Source organism: Pangasianodon hypophthalmus, chromosome 10 (assembly GCF_027358585.1).
Source record: "Pangasianodon hypophthalmus isolate fPanHyp1 chromosome 10, fPanHyp1.pri, whole genome shotgun sequence".
Taxonomy (NCBI): Eukaryota; Metazoa; Chordata; class Actinopteri; order Siluriformes; family Pangasiidae; genus Pangasianodon; species Pangasianodon hypophthalmus.
In genome coordinates this window covers 17,323,936-17,339,824 of record NC_069719.1, presented here as the reverse complement: position 1 = coordinate 17,339,824, position 15,889 = coordinate 17,323,936, and the positions used below count along the sequence as shown (strand labels likewise).

The window sequence follows — 15,889 nt, the reverse complement described above, 5'->3', positions numbered from 1 at the left end:
TAACCTCTCTTTCAGCACCCTACCACATAGCACACTTGCTCCTGTAAGACAGGAAGTAAAAAAAAGCTGTAAAGGGACAGATATAAGCTGACCAGAAATTACTTCTGTTTAAGAATAACTGAAGGCTTTAAATGCCAACTGCACTATTACAGTGCCTTAGCTAATATGGCTTCTGGTAGTGACTACACCTCTAATCCAAAGAGGCTGATATTGGGTTTTTTTTGTTTTTTTTTTGGAACTCTCGCTCAGAACAATTACAGAGTGAGGATTTAATAAGATGATGTGGATCAGGATAAACTGATGAAAGGTAATGCTAGAGGACATTCACATGACAGGGGAGCGAGCTGTAATGAATATGCTGCAGGAGCCTGTTAGATTCGAGTGGAGCTCTCAGCACAGGATACAGCACACTACTGCTCGTCATTTGAAGTATCTTAATGCGAACAGACACTTCAGAAAATCAAAATGCAAAAGCAGCCTGTTTATGGATCTGCTGCTGAGTGACTGCATCCACAGAAAGGGCTTACTAGAATATATAAAAATAGATGTCAACATATGTTTCTGAGACTGATATGACCGCAGTACAAGACCAAGTATCTGATACATATCATATGTAACATTGCTTGGAAGAAAATATATTTAGTTGGAAGATATCAACACAATCTAGTTGCAGAGCAGAGAGAAAAATGTGGGTTACATTAGTCTCATCACATTTTGATGACCATAACAACATTCCGTTTGGAATCACATTTGTTATAATGTATGTTTCCTAGCAGATAAAAATGAGTCAAGTTGCTTTCAAGCAAGCAATTTGTTATTAAGACATAATGTGACATTCTGAGGACTGACAGGCAGAGTGAAAGAGTGAAATTCATTAAACTTTAGCCACACAGAAACATGATTAATCAGTTATAAATCTAATGATTCAATTAGCCTGATGCATTAATTCAGATTCAATGAACATTTACTTCCCCATTTTAAAGCTCTGATATTTACTTAGATATAAAATGATTTTCAGTAAATGTATTATTATTATTATTATTATTATTATTATTATTATTATTTATCTTTTGTCATGAATACTATGGTTGCCTCTACCATATCCAAACTATCATTGCATTCTCAGGGAAAGACTGGTCCTTTTCCCCAGTGACTAGCAATCTTGAAAATACACGTCTCCAGTTAATTCCAGGTCAAGCAGATATATGATAGTGTGTGTGTGTGTGTGTGTGTGTGTGTGTGTGCGCACGCAAAGTGACTCATACTTGATGACTGTGCCTTTTGTGCCCCCTGAAGTGGTGAGCATGACCCTAGTGGTAAGGCTGACTCTCAGGTCATCCTGGTCCAGGCCCAAGAGCTCAGCGCAGTACTGAAGAGTCTGATTCGACTGGTTCTTCAAAATACAGCCACCTGCCAACCAACACAGAAGAGAGCATCAACACAACTTTTAATGTACAACACACTTTATTCCTTACTCAGTATATAACCAGATTTATACCACAACGTGGTAGAATACTCAAATCTGACTGGTCATTAAGTGTGCATAAATTTCTGTTCTAATACGGATAATCTTTTATAGTTTCTATAGTAGCAGCTGCTACCCAAAGAATTGTACAGGGACAGTCAACATAATCTAATACTAATAATAAATGGAATAAAAAGCCATTAAAAGGAATTAAAACCACCTGACTAATATTGTGTAGTTACCCCTTGTGCCTGCAAAACAGCTCTGACCCGTTGAGGCATGGACTCCGCAAGACCTCTGAAGGTGTGCTGTGGTATCTGGCACCAAGACGTTAGCAGCAGATCCTTTAAGTCCTGTAAGTTGCGAAGGTGGATCAGACTTGTTTGTCCAGCACATTCCACAGATGCTCAATCGGACTGAGATCTGGGGAATTTGGAGGCCAAGTCAACACCTTGAACTCTTTGTCATGTTCCTCAAACCATTCCAAACAATGGTTTTTGTAGTGTGGCAGGGAGCATTATCCTGCAGACAGAGGCCACTGCCATTAGGGAATACCTTTGCCATGAAGGGGTGTACTTGGTCTGCATCAATTTTTAAGTAGGTGGTACGTGTCAAAGTAACATCCACATGAATGCCAGGACCCAAGGTTTCCCAGCAGAACATTGCCCAGAGCATCGCACTGCCTCCGTCGGCTTGCCTTCTTCCCACAGTGCATCCTGGTGCCATGTCTTCCCGAGGTAAGTGACACACACCTACTTGGCTGTCCACATCATGTAAAAGAAAATGGGATTCATCAGACCAGGCCACCTTCTTCCATTGCCCCAAGGTCAAGTTCTGATGCTCACATGCTCATCGAAGATGCTTTTGGTGGTGGACAGGGGTCTGACCGGTCTGAGGCTACACAGCCCCATACACAGCAAGCTGCGATGTGTGTTCCGACACCTTTCTATCATAGCCAGCATTAACTTTTTCAGCAATCTGTGCTACAGTAGCTCTTCTGTGGGATCAGACCAGACGGGCTAGCCTTCACTCCCCACACGCATCAGTGACCCTGCCGCCGGTTCCCCAGTTGTCATTCCTTGGACCAATTTTAATAGGTACTAACCACTGCATATCGGGACCACCCCACAAGACCTGTCGTTTTGGAGATGCTCTGACCCAGCCATCTAGCCAACACAATTTGGCCTTTGTCAAAGTCATTCAGATCCTTATGCTTGCCCATTTTTTTCTGCTTCCAACACATCAACTTCGAGAACTGACTGTTCACTTGCTGTCTAATATATCCCACCCCTTGACAGGTGCCATTGTAATGAGATAATCAATGTTATTCACTTCATTTGTCAGTGGTTTTAATGTTATGGCTATCGGTGTATATAATTGCATTAATCAGACTGAGAGCTAAATATAGAATGAGAGAGACCTTCTATTTATGAAACAAGATTGTGTCTCCGGGAGCACACTCTCAAAAAAGGACTGTTGTAATTATATCACATAATATAACAGTTTTCGTAACAATCTCTCATCTGAGAAGCATGTGAAAAAAAAGGACAACGCAAGGCTCAAGAAAAAGGCCATGCATTCATTTACTCTTTTCTAAATCAGCTTGGTAAAAGATGCCCTAGTGCCTTTTAGAAGATGAAAAAAAAAAAAAGAACAAAAGTTAACGCTGTCTGGCAACAATGGACTAAAAAAAAACCTTACACACCTCACTAATGAGCCTTGTTGAGGTGAAGTGTTAGATGAGTGGGTGAAGTTGTGTATGTGTGCATGTGTGTAAAAGCAGATGATCAGCTGAATGAGGAAAACAACAGTGTTCCTGTCAATAACACTGGTGCCATTTTAATAGCATATAAATGTCTCTATTTGATGGGTTATATACATGTGTACATTTATATTAAAGCCTACATTAACCAGACTGTGAGCCTGTACACATGCACATATTTATAGGTTTATACATATAATAAAGAATATAATAAAGAAACCCTTATTTCTTTATCCAGAAAAGCATAAAAAAAAAATGGCAGAAGAATGTACCAGAAGTGCTCCCAGTTTCTTCAAAGTCTATGTTGCCAAGATGCAGGACTCCTGACACCACTCTGAAGAGATTGAGCTTCTCTGTGTTGTCAAGGCCGATCTTTTTCATGGCCATGCACATCCTATTAAAATCCCCCACATCATCCAGCTGAGGGTCTCTCAGAGCTCCTACTTTCATTTGCTACAGAAACATACCACAAAAAAGTCATAATTAAAGGTTCAGCCATGTTAATTGTGTTTCAGTCTCTTTTTGCTCCAGATTTAGAATAAAGTCTAAAGTTATAAATCAAATGCTACAACACACAAAATCACAGCATGTACACACTTCATTCAATGTATTTGTAAAGATAAGTCTAAGGTTCACATGCATCCTGAACAAGTAGTGAATCAGTGTCAAATCTGCAGTTCAGTGAGGCAGCAATCCATTCTACTTTTGCATAACCCTGAGTTGCACTGAGATTAACCATCAGGAATCCCAGTGATATCAAATTACCTTCCCCGAGGGCCAACACACTGCATAGTTTGGTGTTATCCTTGCTCTAACACATAAGATTTAATTCATGGTAAGTATTTCAGGTGCCAATTCAAGTACGGCAAAGCATCCAACCTTGCAGTACAGTGGCCCTTGAAGAATGTGGTCCAGTGTGCAAGAGGTACAGCATTTCATAAAACATGACCCATCAATGTAAATCTATAAGCATGCATCTTCATCACAGCAAACTCAGCCTTGGAAAGAAACAGCAATATACTCAGCACTAGCCCTAGAAACAAAAGATCACCTTTTTGTCCTGGATTTGAATGAGAACAAAGAGACAGTGATGTTCAGTTATAATTACAGTGTAAGAATATATAATATATAATAAATTATATATTACTGACAGCTTCACGTAACATGAAAAAAATTACTGGAGCATTTGAAGCCGTTTAGATTCATAACACAAGGATCACTTATTGTAAGGGAGCCATATGTAGGAAGGCCTGTTGAGTTTTTAACAGAAAGGAAAACCTAATTTGCTGACCTTGCTAGGATCTTAGGAAAGCTAATCTAAATCGGTTGTATTTACATGCTGAGCCTTCATAAAATCTGATTTAAAATGCATAACGCAAAATTACAGATAAATATACAGATACAGCAAAAGAGGGTCTTTGATGGTGCCTGGATAATTTTGAAAGGCTCGTAGCAGCAAGTCAAGGTAACACAGTTGAATTGAATGAAATGAAATGACATGTCTTCAAAATTATCCAAGTTTCCAAGATTCAGCTTTTTCTTGGGTATAAGCAGGATATCTAATGAATAATTAGAAAAATTATATTCTAATGGCTGCAAAAAGCATTTGGATGAAGAATTTCCTACAATGACTATGCTTAATTAATTTCTCATATCCTACAAGGGGAGGAGGCAAGATGACTTTTACTAATGGCTCCTGATATCAATAACATTAAGTGTTTCGTAATAAAATTCCCTCCAGAGAGGTTCATCTACAGGCACAATACCAGTGCTGGGATTTAACAAGTAATCAGTATTGAAGTATTACTCTATTGTAACAGTCCAAATACACACACACATACATACATATATATATATGTGTGTATATTACTATTAACACTTTATGCAGACTGAAGCGTCAAGTAACTTCTCCTACCCTAACTGTACCACAAGACCTATAGACAATCCACCAGGGTTCATGCTTAGAAAAACAGGATCAGATTACAGCTTGCTGAAACACTAAGGCACTGTAGACAGGTGACATACCTCAGGACTCTTCCGGTTCTGCATGATCTGCTTATCGGAGTCTTTGCTTGCAAAGTATCTTGTGCAGCCACGATTCAAATACTGAATAAAAACAATGATTTTATTGGTAAGATTTTAAAACTTTACATGACATGCCTGTAATGTGATGCTGATTATGACAGCCATCTGTGCATTTTAGAGTGACCTCTCAGACCAATGTGCTGAAAATAAACACTTAAGCAAATATGCCATCTAGTGGCATTACTGACAGTGCAAAAAAAAGTTTTAAAAAATAAAACAATAATATATATATATGAAACTGAAATCTTAAAAAAAAAAAAAAAGACACCAAAAGCAAAGCCTATTTTCTAAACATGTGTCTACATTAAGTTCTCACACAGAGCTGTACTGTGGCACATTTGTAAAGTGGGTAAAACCGCATGTCAGAGGCATTCAGACAGAAACAATAATTCCTACATTTCAAAATGGTTCAATTATCTTGGTTGAATGAGGCATATAAACACACATGTCCAGCTGTAGGGAAAACTTTCGCTTAGAGTTTTGATTCAGCTTTCATTTATATTGTGTTTTATATGGTAAATTAGGAGAAAGTTGTTTTGTGTGTAAGAGAGAGAAAGAGAGAGACAGAAACTTACCCGGAAATTGTCAGGTGAGTTTAAATGCAGCGTATTCTTGATGTCTTCAGAGGCACCGGCACAGAGCCGATAGAATATGTGATAATTGCGCTCATCTGAACTCTGCATGCAGATGCGAGACTTCTCTAACAGATAGTGTGAGACAAATCCACCTACGACTGCATTCTGCATATCAAACAACATACATGACATTCAAAATAAGGATAAGTGTAAGGTGTAAATAATGACCCATTGTCCACGTTATAGCTGCAAATTCATGTATTTATCCAATCATCTAATCATTATCCGATCATGTGGCAGCAGCACAATGCATAAAATCATGCAGATACAGGTCAAGAGCTTCAGTTAATGTTCCCATCAAACATCAGAATGGGTAAAAAATGTGATCACTGAGACTTTAACCGTGGCATGGTTGTTGGTGCCAGAGGGTCTGGTTTGAGTATTTCAGAAACTCCTGATCTCCTGGGATTTTCAGACACAACAGTCTCTAGAGTTTACACAGAGTTGTGCAAAAAACAAAAAACATAATGTCAGCAAAGGGTCTGCAGGCTGAACCACCTTGTTGATGAGGGACTGGAAAAGACTAGGTGATTTGTTTTCTGATCTTCAATTGTCCAGTTTGAGTGAGCCTGTGCCCACTGTGGCCTCAGATTCCTGTGGAACCCAATGTCATCTTCTGCTGTTGTAGCCCATCCACCTCAAGGCTGGATGTTTTGTGCATGCTGAGATGCTTTTCTGCTCACCATGGTTGTAAAGAATGATTATATAAGTTACTATAACCTTCCTGGCAGCTCGAACCAATCTAAACCATTTTCCTCTGAACTCTCTTATCAACAAGGTGTTTCCACCCACAGAACTGTCACTCACTCAATGTTTTTTTGTTTATCGCACCATTCTGTGTAAAATCTAGAGACTACTGTGTATGAAAATCCCAGGAGATCAGTAGTTTCTGAAATACTCAAACCAGCCAATCTGAGACCAACAACCATGCCACAATCAAAATCACAGAGATCACACTTTTTCTTCATGCTGAGGTTTGATGTGAACATTAACTTAAGCTCTTGACCTGCATGATTTTATGTGTGCTGCTGCCACATGATTGGCTGTTTAGATAACTAATAAAGTGGATGGTGAGTGTACACACCATATGGCCAAAAGTTTGTGGACACCTGACCATCACACACACATGTCGTCCTTCCCCAAACTGTTGCCACAGAGTTGGGAGTACACAATTGTATAGGATGTCTTTGTATGCAGTGGCATTATACTTTCCCTTCACTGGAACTAAGGGGCCCAAACATGTTCCAGCAGGACAATGCCCCTGTACAGAAAGTGATGGATGGAGTAGAAGAACTCAAGTGGCCTGCATAGAACCCTGTCCTCAGCCCCACTGAACACCTTTCGGATGAATTGGAACGCCGACTGCACCCCCAGACCTCCTTGCCCCAGCATCAGTGCTTGACCTTACTAAGGCTCTTGTAGCTGAATGGGCAAATCCCAACAGCCATTCTCCAAAAATCTAGTGGAAGCCTTCCCAGAAGGCTATAGCAGCAAAGGGGGGCTAAATCTGGCATGAGATGTCCAAAAAGCACATATGGGTGTGATGGTCAGATGTCCACAAACTTTTGGCTATATTTTGTGTATAACACAACAAAATGAGTTTAGTTAGAAACAGTTCTAAACTCATTAATCTTCAATCTTTACAATTAATGAGCCATAAATGAGTGTGACTAAACGATAAAGCAATGACAATGTTCTGAATATTATAATAATGATTTGCATTCATACATTGTATCAAATAGTCTCATTACAACTGTGTAAACTCATGGTTCAGCACACACATCACAGCAGAAATGTTCTACCTTTTCATTAAAATGAATTTCCACAAATTTTCCAAAACGGCTACTGTTGTTGTTCCTGACAGTCTTTGCATTTCCAAATGCTTCAAGCAGTGGGTTTGCTGCAACAAATTATACAAGTGTCATAGATATCTATACATATTATGAGGCAGATGAAGCTTAAAACATACTTAATCTGACTTACCCTCAACAATCCTCTCATCAATATCTTGACCAGTACCATATGATGTTGTTAAATACCTGGGGAAGAGAAGAAAAAAAAACAATCATTCACCACACAATGAACTAAAACACCTCCCAAGGCTACTTTCAGCACCAGTGTGACCTTCAGTGTTGCCGAAAGTGACCTTATTGAGTTTCATTAAGTTTTGTCTTTTAACCCAGTCTTCTCATGCCATTACATTAAGTATTAGCTCATTTACCAGACCTGAGAACAAACTTTGTGTTTTCAGTTTTTCCAGCACCAGATTCACCAGACACAATGATAGACTGGCTCATCTTCAGCACCTTCATGTCTCTATATGCCTTATCAGCTGGGATGGAAAGATACAGAAGGGAAAATTAAAGAGGAAGATTAAAAACAAAGTTAAAAAGTGAATACTCAATTTCAAATAAACTTTTTTTATGATATCAGGCATTCACCAATAGCATAAACATGAGGTGGGAGGGTCCCCAAAGAGCGGCCCTGGTAGCTCTTGATGGTCTCGGGGGCATAGAGCTTAGGGATATCATAGTAAGGGTTCACAGCAATCAGGATGTTAGCCACAAATGTCTGGAAGAAACAAAACATGGTGATGAGCAGTATAACTGAAGTGCAAGGGAACTGATACTGTATACACTGCAGGGGTAAATAAGAAAACCTAGCTGACATTTTCTGCACAACAATCTGGAATTTAGAGAACCATCAAGTGACCACTGTGAAGGCTTCCCTTAGCAGCCCATTAGTGGAGTCTTCACAAACAGGCTCCTCCACCTGCTGCCGTTCAGGGCTGTCAGGTTAGCCTTGCCACGCTGCTTAGTGCTACCTCGCAGGACCTAATTAAATGCAACAGGCAACCCGATAGCGTCTGGGCAGGATTAGCCAAGTCATCTGAGATGGGCAGCCACAGCAGGGCAGAGCCTCTACACTCAACATGACACACAGCACTGACAGCAGGTCTGTGGACTATGGGGAGGCCATTCTTATGAGGAAAAGCAGGACCACAAGCCCATCTTCAACAATACATATGTCCACTCCTCATAAATGGCCATTTTAAATGAACATTTTACTACCAGAAACTAAAAACCTGTAATTTTAATTTATTACAGCAACTGCATTCCTAATAAAACAGATGATTCAGTGGAACATGTATTTGCATTTTACAGCTGCAAAAGGCATTGGTATATTATTGAATCTAAAATGATGAGACACTTACTGTATACCAAAACACCAAAGTTTCTACACATTACTGGAGGTTCAGACCTAGCGTTAGGGGACGTACGGTAAGAGTTACCAGAGAATGCAAGTGAAAGTAATCCAACTTACATAGATCAGGTCTTTACTGTAACGAATCCGTACATTGTTCAGAAGGGTGGCTTCATTTAAGTACATAAGAGAACCTAAAGATAATCACAAAATCATATTGATGCATTAATCATGGCATATATCATAATTTACTTCAATAGCCTGAATGTCATAACTTACAGTTGTCCTCTACATGTTTGTTGACATCATCCTCTGCTGGGAAGACTTGACTAATGGGAGCCAGGAAAGTCTGGAAATTCACACAGAACATCAACAGCTTTTATTACCCTGCCCCCTTCCAGTAAAATATTCTCATGAACTACTAATGGTTCAGCAACTTCCCAGATTTAGTTTGAATACTTGACCTATAAACTGAACAAGCACACAGAAAATGGTTGCTTCTCAGAACAACTGCTATAAAAATAGGGCATTTTCATATATACATGTTAAGTAATGGTTAGTTTCAAGAACTTTAAAACAAAACTTCTATAACATAATCTATAACGGGTGTCTGAGTGGCACAAAAGAAAAAAGCAATCACACTATCATAGGGAGATGTCATAGCCATCCATGGTCAGGAGTCCAAGAGGCCCTACTCTGTGGGTGGGAAGATGTAGTTACTCTCTCCCCGGTTGATCAGACAGACACTAGCCAATTGCGAGCATCTGTGAGCTCATGTAAACACAAGAGGGAAGTTAACATTTTTCTTCAAGTGTGTTCAGCAATGTTGGGATGTTGTATGAGCACCAGTTCGAAAAGATACATTGATAGAACTGCACAGGTCACGTAGGAAAATGTATAGTAACCCTTACCGTCCCTGGCTGGTAGCTGTTGTTTTATATGTGACAACTAGCTAGTGGTGGGAAATGGTATTGACCAGAATTGAGAGAAAATGGGGTTTAGATGTATAGATAGATAGATTGATAGACAGATAAATAGATCTACTTAATAACCAACACCATAGTAGGAGTTTAAACACATTTGTTTGGAAATATGTTTTAATTAGATTTGAAGAGACCTACACCAAATAGCAGTGAATGTCTGAGAGGATAGTTCACGTGTCTTTTGGGAGAGAATCTTTAAGGCATGTCACAGTGGACACATCAAACATACAGTGTGCATGCATCACCAGAGTACATTATTTATGGAGGTCAACAGTAACATGGTGAGGTGAGTGACCACTCCTTTTCTTAAAAAAAAATATATATATGAGCTCATTCAATTTTATTAGACAGTTTTCAGTTCCACAAAGCACCACCTCAGCCCCAGAAATTCCAGATTAAGAAATAATTCTGACAAAGAAACAGATCATGAGAGTGTTTGTGATAGTGACTTTGCTGAGTGATACTACAATAACATCCCAACATGAGGGATGAAAAAAATCTAAATATCAGATGGAACTGAGGCAAAGTAACAAAACTGTAATCGGTTTTATGCCACTGTTAGTATACACCAAAGCCTTTGCCTGCAGCACAGCAGTACAGGCTGATTCTCTAAGGGGGTGGCTAAAACCCAGGTGGCTTACTCTTCTAATGAACCCAACCTGAGCGTAACATGAGCTGCACACCTGCTACAGGTACAAGCCATTACTTATTAACTACCTCTGCAAGTGACACCCTTATACAGCACAGGGCTGAACCAGTTTGCTCATTTGACTTATTCCTTTATTCTGGATACTTCCTTAAGTTAAAAAAACAAATCATGCATGTATAGATGTTTCATGAATGGAGCTATTAATAAAATGCCCTACAAACATGTCTTGTATGATTACCTATAGCAGAGATGAGCACCATATAATTAAAAGATTTCATATAAGACAAAACATCATGACTATTCATTTGACTTATTCCTAACAAAACACGGTTAAACAAGACCACATTTTTATGAATATTTGCAGTACAGTTTGCACTGCACATCCATGATTAATGAGTTAACAATTGATTAATCATGCTGTAGGTTTTTGTTTGCTGACTTACCTTGCCCCTGTGACTGAGTGGTTCAATAGTGAGTGTGTCGGCACCGATGTCTACTATCATCCCCAGCTGGAACCCATCAGTTGGATGGGGTGCCCACACAGGCTTCCCATCATCCATTGCACTCCACAACTAGACACCAGCTCTACAAAGCAAAGAGAGAGAGGGAAAATTGTAAATTAGGATATTTTTATTACAGGCAAAATGCAAGCAGTTAATGCTGACAGCCAAATAAAAAGCAAATTTGGATTACATATACAACAGATACAAACAGTGCATTTTTCTAATAATACTAAAGATGCACATTACCAGATGGTAGAAATAGAAAAATGAAAGTATCATAAACAGAACTGCAGAATACTGTGGGACTGCAAGAAAATTACATAGTCTGCATTACATTCTACAAGCACTGTAATGAAAAGTCCACCAGAAAGAACACTAACCAGCTCCAGAGACCAAAATAAAACAATTAATCCCCTGTGGATGAAATCTACTAGGAATTTGTAAGGTGTGCACTCAAGGCGTGGTTGATCAATGCTTTCGTTTCAGTCCATAGCAGAAGCTACCCTGATCCACATTCAGTGCAGCATGCTGGAGGCTTTCGCCACGTCCTCAGAGATTCCCATGGCTCAGCTCTCAATTTATTAGGCATCACTTCAGTCAGCATGTTAAATGACCTCATTGTCTGCTCTGCATAAACTGCATCTGTGCTAATGGACTGAACCTCACTCGGGTCGTTAGCGAGCCCGGGAGAACAAAAGGTTTGGAGCAGAACGGCTCCAGAAAGGCTCTGCTCTTCCCTAGATGCCTCAGCAAAACAAACTGGTAGATTCTGAGCAAACAGACAGACAGATAAATGCCTAAAAATATATATTTTTTTAAATCACTGGTATCTTCAGATACTGAACTCAACAAATTAAAATCTTTTCATTATTTATATGATCTAAGCTAACATAATGTGCATGTAAATGCAGCTTTTAAGACACTGTTACAGGAAATAATCAAAAACTGCCAACATTTTTTCTCAGACCTTGTGAACAAAGAGTGGATTCCAGAAATTAATTCAAAACAACAAAACACCAGTGTTGTATAACTGAGCAAATCCTACACTCTCAGAAATAAAAAAGGTAGCAAACTGTACTTTTCCTTGTCTTTGGGGTGGTACCAACAAGAGGACATGTTCTGTACCTTTAGGGTGTATCTTTCACCGGGAAACATGAAAATAGTGCAAGTTTAAAAACAATTCAAGGTACATAATTGGACCATAAGGACCAGTTCTAACCAGTTAGTTAAAGGGACACAACTAACGCTTTCCCAGGTAAAAGATACATACTAAAGGTACAAACGATGTACCCTTGATGGTACCACCCCAACAACAAGAAAAAGTACAGTTTGGTACCTTTATTTCAGAGAGTGTAGACCATGCAGATTGCACAACTGGAGCAAATTAGTTTACTTTATCCAGACTGACTGTGCAGACATTTATATCTATTTCGCTCTAAAGACAGCTAGAGTGATTTATAAATATGTAGAGATGTTACTACACAAGACCTAAATATAGGCCCAAATGACAGCTATAATTTACTTTAACTCATAATCATGCAGTTTATTACATATACTATATCAGATGTGACATTGACTTGGCAGTTATATGTTGTTAGGCCTTAATGAAAGGAAGTAAGTTATGGATAGTTGGTTTCCGAGACAAGATAGGTTCAAAGTTCACCAAGCATGATACAAGTACGATGTTAAAGAGAAGGAAGCAGGTTCAACCTAAGAGACCTTAAGTGTTAAATCCAGGTATTTGACAAACAAACATTCTTCATACAACACATAAAAAATTAATCCTTACAGGCAGTGTTTACAAGCAGTAAAATTTCATTCAAATGATTCTACTGTATCATTTGCCTGTGGACTTGCCTGGGGAATTACACTAAGCAACAGGAGGCAGGAAAACTTGGACCAGTCCAAAACATTTGCATACGTTTTATTTACTTACTTATTTGTCTATTTATCTTGCTATTTTGCCTTTGTAACAGGATATGTGCTAATATGGTAAATAAAAGCAACCCGTGCATGTTTTATGGCTGTATTCCTCTTAAATGGAAACAAGGACTGGAAAGACAGACACAGGCTTTATTGAATTCAGTACAGTGTGTTTAAGAGGAACATCTTCTCCACAAAAGAAACATCCAATGAGTGCCAGCCAGAACACAATACTGGAAGTGTGCATTGGGACTTGGATCCTGTGAAACTCAACAGAAAACTTGCAGGAGTGATGATCAGATATGCAGCTCGTGGGACAAAGAAAAGTCATATTCATTAACATATGAGTGCATTGCATGTTGGATTACCGTCTGTGCAGATTTTCTTATGTTCTCTGCTTGTTTCCGTGGGTTTCCTCCGGTTTCCTCCCACTCTCCTAAAACATGCCAGTAAGTGGATTGGCTATTCTAAATTGCCTCCAAGTGTGAATGTTTATGTGCATGGTGCCCTGCGATGGACTGATAGCCCATCCAGGATGTATCTCCTCCTCACTCCTCAGTGTTCCTGGGATAAGCTCTGGATCCACTGCAACCCTGACCAGGATACAGCAGTTACGGAAGATGAATGAATGAATAAATGAAGGAAATGCTTTATTGTGGTCGTGGTCACTGTGGTTTAAATTAGTAATTTAATTATATCATGGAAATAGAACCAAATCAGCTCATTAGGCAGGCAGGTATAAACAAAATGACTCTGAGAGCAGGCGCAATTGGTCAAGAGTGCCTGTGAGAGCGGGTGGCATTAATCAGAATTCTTTCAGGAGTGGGCTGGAGTGGGATAAACAGTTCCATGCGTGCCTCTATACCATACTTTTAAAAATGAATTCAAACAAAAGTGAGATCCTCTATAGTCTAACAGGATGAACCTTATACAAAGCCAACAACTATCAGTGGTCTAAGCAAACAGCAATACTCAAACCACTTTTAATGAAATCCATACTCATGCCAACAATGGTGAATCTTAAAGCTGTTTTAACATCATGAATAATGTAGTATTAATTGTAGGGGTTTTTTTTGTAACCAAATAGTTACAAACTGGGGGGCATGGTGGCTTAGAGGTAGGCACGTTTACCTCTCACCTCTGCTGCTGAGGGGTTTGAATCCCGCCTCCGCCCTGTGTGTGCGGAGCTTGCATGTTCTCCCCGTGCTTCAGGGGTTTCCTCCGGGTACTCCGGTTTCCTCCCCCAGTCTAAAGACCTGCGTTGTAGGCTGACTGGCATTCCCATATTGGGTGAATGTGTGAGATTGTGTCCTGTGATGGGTTGGCACCCTGTCCACCACCTTGTTCCCTGGGATAGGCTTCAGGCTCCCTTGCGAAGGTGTAGTTGCCGCTCTTGAAGTGCCATTGGTGTAGTTTGTTACAAAGTACACCAACGGCACTTCAAGACCAGCAACTATCCATTACAACACAAGCATCTGAATGTGAATTACTGTGTGGGTTTTTTTTATATTGTACCTTAGCCCAGCATGTGTTTAGGTGGATGTGTGAATAATTACTCTTGTATTTTCTAACCTGTATGAGTGTAAGTATAAGCCAAAGTCCTATTTAACACACTTTAATGAAAGCAATAAAGTGTCTTAGCCACAACTTGTTCCAATCACAGAGGACAATTAGAGGTGAAGGAAAGCTCATATTGCCACTACAAGACATAAAGCAAACCAGTAACACGTCTCAGGTTATTCATTCATTTTAAAAAGCTCTAATCCATATTCGACAGCTCGTGCTGGCTTTGTGCACTGTCCATGGACAGTGTGTATTAAACGGCTTACTTATGCTTCAGCAAATAAACCTTGACAGCAAGCTAAGGTGAGATATTCAGTTGTGCTTTAATAAGGTTAATGAGACGAGATCCATGATAACCAGGAACAGGAAAACAATTTGAATGTTCCCTGGTGGATACAGTACAGTGGTTGCTCATGGAGACAGCGTGGGGTCAAAGGGCGAGAAGAAGTTTCCTGTACTACACACATATAAAGCATCCTCCCCTCCACCCCTCCCTAACTTCCTGCTTCAAACTCAGGCAGGGGATATGGAAAACACATTGTGATATCTGCACTAACCTAACAGGATGCACTGCTTTCAAGTCATTCTTACTTCTTTCTGGAGTGTATAAAGAGTTAGTGAAATATATCTCTACTCACGCTGCATTTTAACACAAGATATGTTTATGTGGCAGTGAAGATACAGAACTATGTTAATAGACTAAGGTCATGGATCAGTTAAGGGGAAAAAAAACTTGCACAGGTTATTCAATGCAACTACTGCTGCACATGTAATCAATTTAATAGTGAGAAGGGTTGCACTAGAATCACACCACTGAAGCTGACATTATTATATACAGCTACCAAACAGACTTTTATAGTCCCACAGCATTATATTTGAGAACATAGCTACTTTTCCATAAATCTGCATGCAGTTTGTTTCTTCATCACTGCACTCCACCACACATAATCTGTCCCATGTACATTATTCAGGCACGCGCTGATAGAAAGAGCTACAACAACGCGTTACAGTAACAAAGAGCTCCTCTGACAGACCCGCCACAGGGTATTAGGAGTTATCCTTAGCCATTTAGTTAATTATTTCGTATTATACACACAATGTTTGTTTCACATTTCGA

At 39.5% G+C, this 15,889-nt stretch overlaps 1 protein-coding gene across 2 annotated transcripts in view; it reads right to left on the bottom strand.

Annotated features, from left to right (window-relative positions):
• myo6b (myosin VIb) overlaps window positions 1-15,889 on the bottom strand; it is a 36,658-nt gene that overhangs the window by 20,261 nt on the left and 508 nt on the right. For both annotated transcript variants that reach the window (XM_026934320.3, XM_026934319.3), the window contains exons 2-12: window positions 11,227-11,368; window positions 9,431-9,500; window positions 9,272-9,345; window positions 8,389-8,518; window positions 8,174-8,279; window positions 7,931-7,986; window positions 7,750-7,847; window positions 5,888-6,052; window positions 5,253-5,333; window positions 3,500-3,680; window positions 1,266-1,410 (exon numbers count right to left, since the gene is read on the bottom strand). In XM_026934320.3, coding sequence (XP_026790121.2) covers window positions 1,266-1,410; window positions 3,500-3,680; window positions 5,253-5,333; window positions 5,888-6,052; window positions 7,750-7,847; window positions 7,931-7,986; window positions 8,174-8,279; window positions 8,389-8,518; window positions 9,272-9,345; window positions 9,431-9,500; window positions 11,227-11,343 — 1,223 coding nt within the window. In that variant the 5' untranslated portion in view covers window positions 11,344-11,368. The remainder of the gene's footprint in view (window positions 1-1,265; window positions 1,411-3,499; window positions 3,681-5,252; window positions 5,334-5,887; window positions 6,053-7,749; window positions 7,848-7,930; window positions 7,987-8,173; window positions 8,280-8,388; window positions 8,519-9,271; window positions 9,346-9,430; window positions 9,501-11,226; window positions 11,369-15,889) is intronic.